The 13,489-nt window shown below is 47.8% G+C and overlaps 1 protein-coding gene across 9 annotated transcripts in view; it reads left to right on the top strand.

Annotated features, from left to right (window-relative positions):
- The window catches only part of ZNF516 (zinc finger protein 516), a 99,235-nt gene extending 86,123 nt beyond the window's left edge, over positions 1 to 13,112 (top strand). For all 9 annotated transcript variants that reach the window (XM_043888731.1, XM_043888730.1, XM_043888727.1 and 6 more), the window contains one exon: positions 9,035 to 13,112. In XM_043888731.1, the coding sequence (XP_043744666.1) occupies positions 9,035 to 9,094 (60 nt within the window). In that variant the 3' untranslated portion in view covers positions 9,095 to 13,112. The remainder of the gene's footprint in view (positions 1 to 9,034) is intronic.
- The last annotated feature ends 377 nt before the right edge of the window (positions 13,113 to 13,489 follow it).

The following is a 13,489-nucleotide window of genomic DNA, read 5'->3' on the forward strand; positions in this document are numbered from 1 at the left end:
CGTTCCGTCCGCAGAGCGTGGCGGCCTCCTGGGCGCGGGTGCCTCGGGTTCGGCATGCAGCGCTGAGGTCGGGAGGCCTGTGCGGTCCTCAGTGGTCTGCCCTGTGACCCTGGACCAGGACCTCGTGGTTCCAGGCTCCTCTCCATTGTGTCCCTTTACGGGACGTCAGCCCACCCTCTGTCCTCCCACAAGCGTTTTCTTTGTAACCGTCATGCTTTCTCATCAGTTGCCCGAGAAGATTCTGTAGCCACAACCTCCCCTTTGTAAATGAAGAAGGTTTTCCTTGCCGCTAAGGTACACATCCAGGATCCCGTCCAGGCGGTCAGGTCCATTCTGATGCCCTGCTGTTCCCGTGTGGGATTCCTGGTCGTTGACAACGGCCAGGGTGGCAGAGGTACAGAGGAACCCAGCCTGTTTTTCAGGAAGAGAAGAGTGTGCAATAACCCTCCCCAGAGCCTGCGACCAGACCTCATCAGCGTCTTTGGTTTCGTTCTTATCCAGTTTTCAGAATCCCTGTTTGTTGTTTATAAAGTTTTCTCTTCATACATCATGGACAGAATGCCTTGCCCTTTGTTGTAGTTTTTTAGTAAGTGCCTCATCTCTTAATAAAACCCATAGTTTTAGAATGAAAAGCTGTTATTGCAGGATGCTGTCACAATTTATGAAAAAAAATAACATCTGAATGCTGAATTAAAAGATCTCTGGACATACGTGACCTTAGCTCAAACTGGGCCACGCTCTCCTTTTTAACAGAAGTGAAACCCCCTTTCGACAGGAGTCACTATGATGTTTGCGGGTTGTATTAGCAGCGAGGCCATGCCATAGTTGGAGAATTGCACACGGACAGAGTGAGTGGAGTCAGTTCAGAGCGTCCCTGCAGACGCAGGTGACCTGTTCATCCCCCTAAGGTGTGGCTTTTCTAGGCGAGCACTGGGTGGGGCTGGCGGGGAAGCACTGGCTGGGTCTTTGAACAGTGCTGTGAGGTTCTTCAGGGACACACAGCAGCTTATTAGCTGCATGCGAATTCTAGCTAAGTCTCTGCAAGAGGCTTCTGTCATAGGAGAAATAGATCAACAAGGCAAATCACTGAGACTGTGTTTTAAATTCATTCTGTGTTAATTATGGGTTTCCTGGGTGGCTCAGTGGTCAAGAACTGGCCTGCCAATGCAGGAAACTTGGGTTCGATCCCTGGGTCAGGAAGATCCCCTAGAGTTGGGGAAATGGCAGCCCACTCCAGTATTCTTGCCTGGGAAATCGCATGGACAGAGGAGCCTGGCGGGTCACAGCGTCGGACAGGACTGAGTACACACACTCGTGATGTGGCATATTCAAGGTTATGGCCTCTGAAAAGTGCTTTTTGTCCTTCCTTACATTCACAGTAGCTTTCGTTGGTTAATTGCTGGATGTTCTGGTACTTGAAGGAAATTCCGTTTTCTTTAGAGTACTTTGGAATTTTAGAATTCTCATAGAGACGTGTCTGCCAGAGTAACTGCAAAACGTAGCAATAGTAGATATTGGTTTACATCTCAGTGTTCTTCCTTAGGTGAAGTGCTCATTGTTTACAAAAACCACAGTTGCTATCTTAGATTTAAGATACAATATAGATTCATAGAGTGATTCTGTAGTTATTTATGTCTAGAAGGGGACTCATCATACTGGTCAATCATGTTCTTTTTCATGCTGAGCTTGCTTTGCCAACATTAACTAATTAATATTTAAATCATATTCTTTTCCTGTGGGCTTTAGAAGCTGTGGATCGAGGGATTTTTTAAAAAAATCATACAACACTGTGTATTCATGTAGAAGTTATTTGATGTAGCACTTAAAATGGATGCACTTTTATAGATGTACATCATAGATGCTGAATTATGTAACTGAAACAGTATTTGGGAATGCAGTTTAATGATAATCATTTGTCCACTCATTAACAGTATTAACTGAGCCCCTCCTGTGTGCCAGGCTCTGCCTTCCTGGTGGAGAATAATCAGGATGTTAGAGGTGAAGGGAAACATCTTTCCTGCTTTTACAGTTTTTGAGGTCCGGCGGGTGGTTTAGAGATGCCACTCTGATGGGGTGAGGGTCCCGGAACCCAGGCTTGGGGCGTTGAGAAGAGTGTGTGGGGCGGGCAGGAGCACAGCAGGGTGGGTGCCCCCTGCAGAGACCCCCCCCAGAGGCGGAGGAGACGTCTCATTGGAGGGGAGAGCTGGGCAGGTGGGCAGGAGCTTGGCACAGGAGCCTGGGGAGACACACACAGGCGTGGGTCCCAGGGCTGAGATGCGGGAAATCTGTCCCGAGTGCACTTGGGGACCCTGAGTGGGGCTGATGTCATCAGTGCTGGGTCCATGGTGAGTCGGGTTGCTCTGGGTCGGGGACAGACTGTGGAGACTCTGGACAGTGGACTGAGCCCGGCTCTGGAGGGGCTTCGAGGAGTCCCAGAGAGACCCAGGAGAGGCTTGGGGGAACAGATGGGTGTGGGGGCGTTCGGGGGGCGGAGGAACTCGGGGATTGAATGTGGCGGGGAGCAGGGAAGGGATGGACCGGACCCGGGTTCTGGCTCTATGCAGCTCCCTAGAGGAGCCTGTCCCAGCGCCTGGAACATGGCCGGAGGAGCCAGACAAAATCTGTTCCCATCGACCTTCAATTCAAGTTGGTGATGCCTCTTGGCAGGTGAATATGTGGGTTTGAAGTGGAGGAGAGCAAGAACGATCTGGGTCGAGGACATATGAATATTTCATAGCTCGCAACGTTGAGGAGCAGCCAAGATCAGCCAGTTCAACTCCAAGCGACTCAGTAATATGAGTTACTAAGGTACTGGGTTGCCGAGTAGGAGGCTGTAACCCAGGTCTCCCCTCGGGCGGGTGAACTCCGCCTGAGTGTCCTCATCTGTCACGTGAGGACAGCGGCAACGCTTCTGTGCTCACTGAGAAAGTTCTTGAGGACGGTGCGCTGAGCCCGGCGGAGGCTGCACGCCCAGCACGATAGCGGCTGTCCGTTTCCTAGGAGTGAGCCGTCGTCCTGGACAGCTGGGGCCGTGAGGGGACCATGCGTATGTGGTGCACATGTGTGTGGACATGTAGACACGCGTAGCGGTGCCGTGTGGACGCGCCCCTCAGGGACAGCTGTGCTCAGAGGCCCAGCGTCTCGGCCGCTTCCTCTCTTGCCGCCTTCCTGCCTCGTCAGTACCTGGCAGTGTGCTCGGAAGTGCTCTGGTTTCGTCTGTGCTACTTGCACCTTAAAGGGAGAATAGGAGAACTATTTGAGTTTGAGGAAAGGGTCGTCGGCATGATGTGTTCCTGGTTTCCTGGTGGACCCCACCCTGCTGGGCGGCCGCTGGGTCTGTACCACATACAGCAGCTGCACTGACTTTGCTGAGATAATATTTGAATTTTCTATGTGGGATGATCCTAATGTCATAATATCCAGATGCGGGAATAGATTTATTCAGTTAATTTAGTTACTTGAGGAGGAATGAAAGAGTTTCCTCTTTTTTTTTTTTGAACCAGGTCATACATGCAGGTTAGTTTTTCTTCTGTTCCATTATGGTTTATTACAGGATGTTGAATATAGTTAGCTCCCTGTGCTATAGGACCTTGTTTATGCACCCCACACATAATACATAATAGTTTGCCCCTGCTAATCCTGAATTCCCAATCCATCTCTCTCCCATCGCCCTGCCTGAAAGAGCTTCCTTTTGATGTGTCTTTGGCCGTGATCTCTTTCTGCACGCGTGCTGACCAAGCCCTACACACAGGCTTGCACTTGAAACTCTGAGATCCCAGATGGGTGTCTTCATCAGCATGTTCCTTTCATGGGTGGGGTGGAGAGGTTTGCTGACTCATTAGGAGTTAAAGGTCTGGGTTAGGAGACAGTAGGGTGTTGAACAGTTGGTTCCTGGGCATAGTATCGATTCTGTAGGCATCCCGTTCCTTGGCATTTCTTGTAAACGGACTTGAGCCCCGGCCCTGAGGAGCCCGCTTCACTAGTGAGCTTCTGCAGCCCCGGGGGAGGGAAGGCACCCACTGCTTGTGCTTGTATTGGGAAGATGATTCTGATCATAAGAGAAGCTAATATTCCAAGCAAAACTTTATATAAGAGGAGGGATTCATGCATATCATCATTTTCAAAATACTCTGCCATAGAGTCATTGTCAAAATTAATCATTAGAAAGAATACTTTTGAACATAATATGCTTGAATATTGGTATCATTGTGCTATGCATGTTAGAGAAAAAAGTAGGGTTTTTTTTTTTTAATGTTGTGGAGAAATTGTGTTTTTCCACTATATTGTTTGTGAAATGTTAGAAATTAAGTAATGTCTAAAACCAAGAAAAATTAACCCACTCTCCTTCCATTCCCCTGGTTTCAGGATTTCAGAGACCAGACTGTCTTTTCTGAAATATGAAATCTGGTGTTTTGATTTGTTTGGATTCCTTGCCAGAATTTATAGTCTATGATCAATAGTTTATTTCTTAACTATTCTAAATGCTATTTTGAAATAGTTAAGCTGGAGAAATAATTCCATTAATCAAAATAAAGAGAAATGATAAAATAAATGACAACATAATTTGTCTCATTTTTAGCTGCGGAGGTTCTGATGCAAACGATGGAGAAATGGTGTGGCTGGTAGACTTGATTCTCTGTGTCTGTTTCCAGTGGCGCAGAGGTAAAGAACCCGCCTGCCAGTGCAGGGGACACGAGACGTGGGGAAGATCCCCTGGAGCAGAAAATGGCAGCCCACTCCAGAATTCTGCCTGAAATCCCATGGGCAGAGGAGCCTGATGGGTTATGTCCCTGGGGCCACACAGAGGCGGATGTGACCCAGCACGCGCCCTTATGTGTTTCCCGTGGGCATTCCAGGTGGCTCAGCGGGTAAAGAACCTGCTTGCAATGCAGGAGGTGCCGGAGCCTTGGATTCGATCCCGGGTCAGGGAGATCCTGGGAGAAGGGCATGGCAGCCCACTCCAGTGTTCTTGCCTGGAGAATCCCGTGGACAGAGGAGCCTGGCGGGCTACAGTCCATGGCATCACACAGAGTCAGACAGGACTGAAGCGACCGAGCAGGCACACACGTCTGTTTTCAGTATCACTTTTAGATTCGCTGTATCACGGATCACATTTCCAAATTCAGAGGATTTGTCTCAGCAATTTCTTACTCATGTAAATCCAACTCATGTAAGCTCTTGAAACACAGCATCCATTTTTCCATTAACATAGCATAATGTCCGAAGTCGTGAATGTAACTAGTGATTTATCCGAAGTGACCTGTGACACCGGGGGCCGCAGAGTACTGTTGGCTTCTTGGGAAAGGTCCTTCTCAGCAAGACACTCTGTGTACATCGTGGCGCATTTAGCATCACCGCGCGTGTCTAAGGCAGGCCTCGTGTGCAGACTGACTTCCGTCTGGGGCCCCGAAGACTCCTGCATGTTCTGGGGACACCAGCACTTGTGTGTGTCTGTCACTGACCCTCACACACGAGCACATATGCATTCCTCTACCTTGTAAGACAAAAGGGGTGAAAAAGTAGGTCTCATCAAATTCCAGAAGTCAGTATTCATCCCTAGAACGTTGAAATGCCTTAAAGAAAGATATGTTTCTTTCAGTCTTACTGAAGAACCCACACATCACACAGCTGCCATAGAGAAAAGCCAAATTTTCTAAGAGCAGGCTTCTCATTTTCTGATGACTCGTTCTTTGTGGGAGAATAAGAACAATCCGTTTGTGCTCAGATATCATGTGTCCACTTAGTTTAAGTATTTCTGTGACTGCTTTCTCCTATGACTGCCTTTTCCACAGCGTCTGATTGCTTAGATGCATTGTGTTCATTTCTTAAAAAACCCTGTAGGCCTGCCGCATTGAGTAGTAAGGTGATGGTCCCAATGAGTCAGGATGTGAAAACGACTCTCTCAAAAGTGAGATGCTATTTGAACACATCCCTTCATTCAGGAAGAGCAGGCATGTCAGCCTCGAGATTTGTGGACTGAATTGAACACCCTGGTTATTTGGGTTGGATTCTGCAGTCCTCCCAAAATAAGTAGTTTAAAAATTTTCTGAGCCTGCAGTGTGAAACTTTAGTCCTTTAAGGACACACGGCCATCCTCCTGTTTCTCCTCTAATGGTCCTTTTTCCTTCTCCCAGAACAAGTTTGTGAATTCTGGTCCACAGGATGGGAAATCCAGGGGCTGCCTGGGGAGAAGTCTGTGTTGTTTAAAAACTGTAGACACACACACACACATTACACACTCATGTTCATACACATTATTCACCCATTTATGGAATCCCCGGCAAGTCTGTTTGCTATGTACAGTTACTTCCTAGAAACACTCAAAGCCAGTCACCTAACAGCCAGCAATAACTCCCATCTTTCTGTCGTGAACACAAAGGCCATTTCCTTCCTTGAATGAACGCCATCGGAGATGGATCTCTATCTGTGTGATGTCGCTGTGCAAAAATACAAGGTATCCTTCTCAGGTTACTGCAGGCCTCCCTCATAGCTCAGCTGGTAAAGAATCCACCTGCAATGCAGGAGACCCCGGTTCCATTCCTGGGTTGGGAAGATCCCCTGGAGAAGGGAAAGGCTACCCACTCCAGTATTCTGGCCTGGAGAGTTCCATGGACTATGGGCTTGCAAAGAGTGGAACGTGACTGAATGACTTCCACTTTGAGCTTGCTGCAGGAAATTTACCATCTACTTAAGGAAGTTTTATCACCTCTCTCATTCTGTTACTGCTTCCTACATTTCAAATAAGCCCCTGTTCATACCATTGTGCCCAGCCCCCAGCCCCGCATAAAATGTTGTTGGTTTCTTTCTGACTTCCACTAGATGTCTACTGGACATCTGAATGCAGAGCTTTCCATAGGGGTTTTCTGAAACTGTTAACTAAAGAGAAGCATTTAATTCATTATGTCAACCGGACCTTCCTCCTGAACTTATTGCTAGGCTTGCTGCAGGCATAGCCAGAAAGCAGTTAGAATTTCACATGAGTGCTGCATTTTATGTGTGCATGCTAATTTCAAGCTGTTGGCTTTACTTCATGGAGACTTTAGTTGAAGGTTAATGCAGTTAAGTGAGATTAATCTTGCCCTGTTGTGTTGTCTTCAGATTGTAAGCTCCATTGTTCAGACAGTAATGCTTCAGACATCGTCTGAGAGCCTGTCTGAAACCTGGGGCTCACCTTCACACTCACTTCCGTCTTGCAGGTCCCATGACTTTAGAACACCCCTTCCGTTTTTCCAGCACAGTCGTTACTTAGGGCAGTGAGTGGAATTCTCTCAGGTCCTGACAGATCTGTGGGAGTGTTGTACTGTTTGTTTATATGGCCCTCAAATTTAACCCTGTTCTGGAATTGTCATTCACATGTAAACCTACTCTGTACTACAGAGCATTGCTTTAAAAAGAACTGTTGTTCACTTGCCAAGTCATATCTGACTCTTTGCGACCCCATGGATTGCAGCACTCCTGACTTCCCTGTCCTTCACCATCTCCCAGAGTTTACTCAATAAAAAGTTATTATTTACTGAAATTCATACTTGATTCAGATTTCCTCCGTTTTCCCTTAATGTCCTTGACCCTTTTCCAGCATCCCCTCCAGGATACAACATTACATCTAACTGTCATGACTCCCTAAGTCCCTCTTGACCATGATTTTCTCAGATTTTCCTTGTTTTTTCTTTCTTTCTTTTTAATATATTTTGGCTACATCGTATGGCTTGTGGGATCTTAGTTCCCTAACCAGGGATCAAACCCATGCCCCTGCATTGGAAGCGCCGAGTCTTAACCACTGGACTGCCAGGGAAGGCCCCATAGCATTGCTTTTTTGAATCCTCCTCTGGTCCATCTTTTCAACCTTTTCTCCAGAGCTGGTTCAGACCCTAGGATTTGCTGTTCTTGTGTGCGGACTGGAGCCGCCCGGTGCCTCTCTGTAGATCCCTGGGGGTTGCCCAGGCTGCCTTGGAAGGCATTACAAGCTCCTCCTGCTTGTGCATCATGTTCAGTTCAGTTCAGTCGCTCAGTCGTGTCCGAGTCTTTGCGACCCCATGAACCGCAGCACGCCAGGCCTCCCTGTCCATCACTAACTCCTGGAGTCCACCCAAACCCATGTCCATTGTGTCGGTGATGCCATCCAACCATCTCATCCTCTGTCATCCCCTTCTCCTCCTGCCCTCAATCTTTCCCAGCATCAGGGTCTTTTCAGATGAGTCAGCTCTCTGCATCAGGTGGCCAAAGTATTGGAGTTTCAGCTTCAACATCAGTCCCTCCAATGAACATTCAGGACTGATTTTCTTTAGGATGGACTGGTTGGATCTCCTGGCAGGCCAAGGGACTCTCAAGAGTCTTCTCCAGTGCCACAGTTCAAAAGCATCAATTCTTCAGTGCTCAGCTCTGTTTATAGTCCAACTCTCACATCCACACATGACCACTGGAAAAACCATAGCCTTGACTAGATGGACCTTTGTTGGCAAAGTGATGTCTCTGCTTTTTATTATGCTGTCTAGGTTGGTCATTACTTTCCTTTCAAGAGCAAGCGTCTTTTAATTTCATGGCTGCAATCACTATCTGCAGTGGTTCTGGAGCCCAGAAAAATAAAATCAGCCACTGTTTCCACTGTTTCCCCATTTATTTGCCATGAAGTGATGGGACCAGATGCCATGATCTTCGTTTTCTGAATGTTGAGTTTTAAGCCAACTTTTTCACTGTCCTCTTTCACTTTCATTAAGAGGCTCTTTAGTTCTTCTTCACTTTCTGCCATAAGGGTGGTGTCATATGCATATCTGAGGTTATTGATATTTCTCCCGGCAATCTTGATTCCAGCTTGTGCTTCCTCCAGCCCAGCGTTTCTCATGATGTACTCTGCATATAAGTTAACTAAGCGTGCGTCATGAGTTACAGCTAAAGCCAGGTGTGTCTGCCGGCCGACTCGGAGGCTCTGTGATGGTCATTGTTTGCGCTTTGGGTGACTCTAAGAAAGTAGTGAAGACAAATGCGCCTAGAAACCGGAAGGCAGAAATGAGCTTTTCTCTTGTCTTTTTTCCTCCAGGGGAGAGACCATTCTAACGCAGATGCTGTCCACACAGTGCCTCTCAGAAAGGGAACCTAGAGACACACTTGGTCTGTCCGGCGCCGTGACCTCGTCCGCAGCCCCCCTGCATGTCCCGACAGCCATCCTGGCTGCCCCGTGGGAGACCCCCCGGCCGGACACCACCTCGGCTCCTGCAGCCACCCGCCGGAGCGGAAGCTGAAGGGGGGCTTCTTGTCACGTGTCTAAACATCGGCGAAGATGCTCTTCTTAGAATTATATGTAGATATTCTACACGCATCCATGTGCTCACCAACCGTAGTCCATGTTTTCTTACAGTAAACGAGGTGTTGGCAGGCACGGCAGGAATACAGAGCATCTGTATCGTTCAAGACAGGTTCGAGACACTGGAAAGATGCTCGTGTGTGTCGGATGGACTGGAGCAGCCATGCGGGATGTTGGAGGACCGTGGGGGTGACGTCGGCACCGACGGCAGGGGGGCAGGGGGTGGGGTGCGGACAGATGCCCCGGCCTCTCCGCGTCTTAGTGCGTATCTCAAATAGTAAATAAGAGGCAGGACGGGTGTTCGGGTGCTGTGGGAGCAGGCTCGAAGGGGCGGCGGGGGGCTGGGTGACGAGGTCCTCCATCTTCAGGGGTCCCATCACCTGTCCCAGCTGTGTTCCGCTCCCATCTGTGCCCAGTGAACCCGACAGAGAACACACGGCCGTGGGAAGGCTTAGATTGTGTTTTGGGAAAGAGTGCTAGTTGAACACTAAGAAAAGCAGGCTTTGTTTATTCTCAGGACCTTCTGGTAACAGGGCTACATTCTGCAAACTGCTTACAACGGAAGACTGCCCGTCTTAACAAATGATCTAGCCACTGAACCCCCCCCCCCCACCCCTGACCTGGACCCTTTGAGTCACAGCGGGAGAACCCCTGGAGCAGGTGGGGGGCCAGGTCACCCCTGGGTCCTGGCGCTCTGGGGCCCTCTTGCACCCGCACCCCCACTCCCGCCTTCCTGTCCATCTGTCCCAGCAAGTAGGCGTCTTTTCTTCTCGGGCTTGGGGGCCTCCACTCATGAGTCCCCTCGTTCCCAGAGCGTGGAGGCCCCCAGGCCCGTGGGTGGGGGCGGCTTTATATACCTCTTCCTCAGTCACACAGAGGCAAGTTTTAGCGGGGGGTTAAGGCCCATAAGAAAGGATCTTAAACCTTGCAGTGTATGCAGTTAAAATTGTATTCCGCAGAGATAAATGTTTTCTTTTCCCATCGCCATGACACTGTGTGTGATGGTGGGGTTTCTGAGACGTTCAGGTTTTTGCACATAGTGATCTTATGCATTATCACAAGTTACTGCTGCCTTGAATGAAAATGTTCTGTGAAATTTTTTGCAAAAGCTTTACTAGGTTTTTTTTTTTTTTAATTGAAATTTTGTAAAGGCAGGAAACGGATTAAAACAAGCATGCTAAATATATTTTTCAAAAAAGCAATAATTTTACATGTACAGAAATTATCCTAACCTTTAATACTGGTGAGAGCAACAGTTTACTTAATACAGTAATGGATTAGTGCAGTTTTTGTAGAAATGGGCTTCTGATACAAAGAGTTGTTTAAACACACACACATACAAACCCTAAAGTGTGGTTTTCCTGTTCTAATGATTTGTTGAATTATATTATTATTATTATTATTGTCATTGTTGTTGTTCTTAGTTAATGTTTGGTTCTGGATTCTACTTGTTACTGAATTTAAATTACTTGACGGTTCAGGTTACTTTGCAGCATTTGCAAATGATGCAATGTAACTGGCTAGCTTATATCTATAAATATATATACATGTATGTACACACACATATATATGCATATATGTGTATGTATATATATATATAACTTTTTTACTTATTTTTTCCTGATATTCCTACACCAGATATGTTCCAGAATGACCTGTCGTGTTGGTGTCATTAGGGATGTCCGTGCAGATGTGACCAGCGGCTGTAATTGACTGTCCTGTCAAGTTACTTTGAACAAAGCCACAGAGACACATTCCTTTGTTCACGCCGGGAATCAGAATGCCTTTCTGTCGACTTACGTTTGATCACATCTGTAGTCTCCCCACAGTGATCATTTCTGCATTTTCTGGCTTTTATTTTCTTGGCTGACAGTGAAGGGTGACAGTCCAGGGCCTGCTGTTTCTGTTTTAGTTATTAAAGGAGCTCTGTACCCAACGTGGCACGGAGGAGTTGCCTATGTGCGCACCTTCGGAGCCACAGACGGCATCCGGGGAGCCCCTCTGTGGGCAGCCTGCTGGAAGGGGTGCGTCCTGGGGCCCCGTTGGCCGGACACACAGCCCGAGCCAGTTGGAATACTGCTTCTGCCTGGAGCACAGAAATAAGGTTTTCACTTCATTCAGCAGACTGGGGGTGAGGGGCCCTCTGAGGACGCTGCCTCCGAGACAAGCCGTCTGGGGCCTGACTATGGTTCCTTTCTTCCACTGATCATCAGTATTGTATGGGTTTGCTCATGCGTTGATGTCAGTTTGACCATAGTATTTAATATGATTTGTGTTTTACTTATTTATTTAGCCAATGTGGTTTGATTCGCTTTTTCTTGAATGAGGATTTCCACGTGGTCTCTCCTGTAAGTCACCTTCTGACTGTTACAGACTTCCTACTACCTCTCCCGATCTGCTGTCTCCTTGTTTCTCGACAGGATCTTGCAGTGTTGGCGTCAGATGTAACCTGGACAATAAAGGGTTTGGTCTTGCACTGCGGCTTCTCCCTGTGTCTCCCCCCGCCCCGCGCTCCTGGTCTGCTGGTCTCACTCCTGCTCCTTCTGGCTCACGCCGCTTCCTTCTCGTCCAGCCCAAGTAACACAAATGATGAGCTTATAGAGGTCTTTCAGGTTATTCACTCTTATTCCTTAACTTGAAGAATGAACATTTGTATTTTCTGAAAACTCAGCCGTTCAGCACCTTCTCTGGGCATCCGTCCACTGTCCTGTCTCTTCTCTTCCTTGGCTCCTGGGAGGCCTGGGGCCATCTCAGACAGATGCGTTTCCCCTGGGCTATGACACAGTACAGATCCTCAAGCCAAGGGGATGGTGCCTCCTAGGCTTTGAGAAGTACTCGGTACTTTAAGAGCTGCCTCCCCATGGCTACTTACTTACCTTTAAACCAAGAAAGACACTCCTTTTCGTGAAGATGCTCTGGGAAACGGCCCTGAGAATGACAGAGGCCACTTTGGTGACATGAGGGAGCCTGGATTGCACCCAGGATGTCAAAAGCGTCTTCAGATCTGCACGCTCCGTCCCAGGTTGTACACAGATGCCCCAGGACGTGCGCGCTCTCTGAGCTGTCACCCAGCTGCATCCTCTGGGATGCAGGTCGCAGGTGAGGAGGCCTCTGCTGCCTCCTTGGCACCTGGTACGGGCTTGGGCACCTTCTGTCCACCAGGAGTCAGAGCGTGGCCTGCAGGGTGGCAGGTCTAGTTAGAGCGTGGTCACAGCTGCACAGAAGCCTCCTGGCTTTTCACAGGAAGCTTCTCCTCACCCACATTCCGTCTTCAAAACAGGCAAGCGCCCCCCTCCTCGCCCCGCCCCGGGCGGTCTGAACAATGCACAGAAAACAGCTGGGTCTCTCCAAGTTTGCTTTTCCACTTTCCAAATGTCTCCAGGTCTGAAGTAGCGTGTGCTGTTCCACTGCTTCTCACCTGCGTGAGTTCAAATCACAGGACATTTTATATGCAGAGCAGAAAGGAAGAGAGAGGAAAACAACAGGCCGGGACTTCAGGCGATGGTTCAGGTGCCCCCGTACGCGTGTCTTTGTGGAATGACCGAGGGAAAATGTTCATTCTTCAACTTTGCTAATTTTGCTTTGAGGCAGTAAAATGCAAAAGACCACAGAATTTGTATTTCTTTTTTTAAAATACAATTTATAACATTATATTTTGTACTCTTTATATTAGAATTTGTAACTAGATTGATGTATTTAACTCTATTTCTGAAAAAAATAATTCAATGTTTCAGTTGTGTGATAAAAATATTTAGATAAGACATATTCATTTTATTGGAAATTGAAATCAATAAAAACATCTTGGAGTTCTTGAGTTCTTGAAAAGACCTTTTTCCCCTGTTTCAGGAGGTGGCTTAAGTCGTCTGACAGCCCGTCTGGGTCTAGCGTTTGGAAATTTTTCTTGGCTGAAGACAAACCCAGCTGTTATTGCTCTTGATTTATATAAGCAGAAGAGTTTTGGGGATGATTCCACAAGATGGTTCATCTAAAAAGGTGCTAAGATGGCCAGAGGATTTTTTTTTTTTCAAGTTTTTTGTGGACTCCAGGGCAAGCACACTGTTTCTCTCTTCTAGAGGTGACTGTGTTCCTCATTCTCCCCCAGCATCTCTCATTCCCCGACACCAAATACAGCATTCTTCGACTTGCAGTACATTCGCTGCTCAGATGGCAGAAACAGGACTTGGGGCCCTC

The sequence above is a fragment of the Cervus elaphus genome, chromosome 27 (genome assembly GCF_910594005.1).
Source record: "Cervus elaphus chromosome 27, mCerEla1.1, whole genome shotgun sequence".
Lineage (NCBI taxonomy): Eukaryota > Metazoa > Chordata > Mammalia > Artiodactyla > Cervidae > Cervus > Cervus elaphus.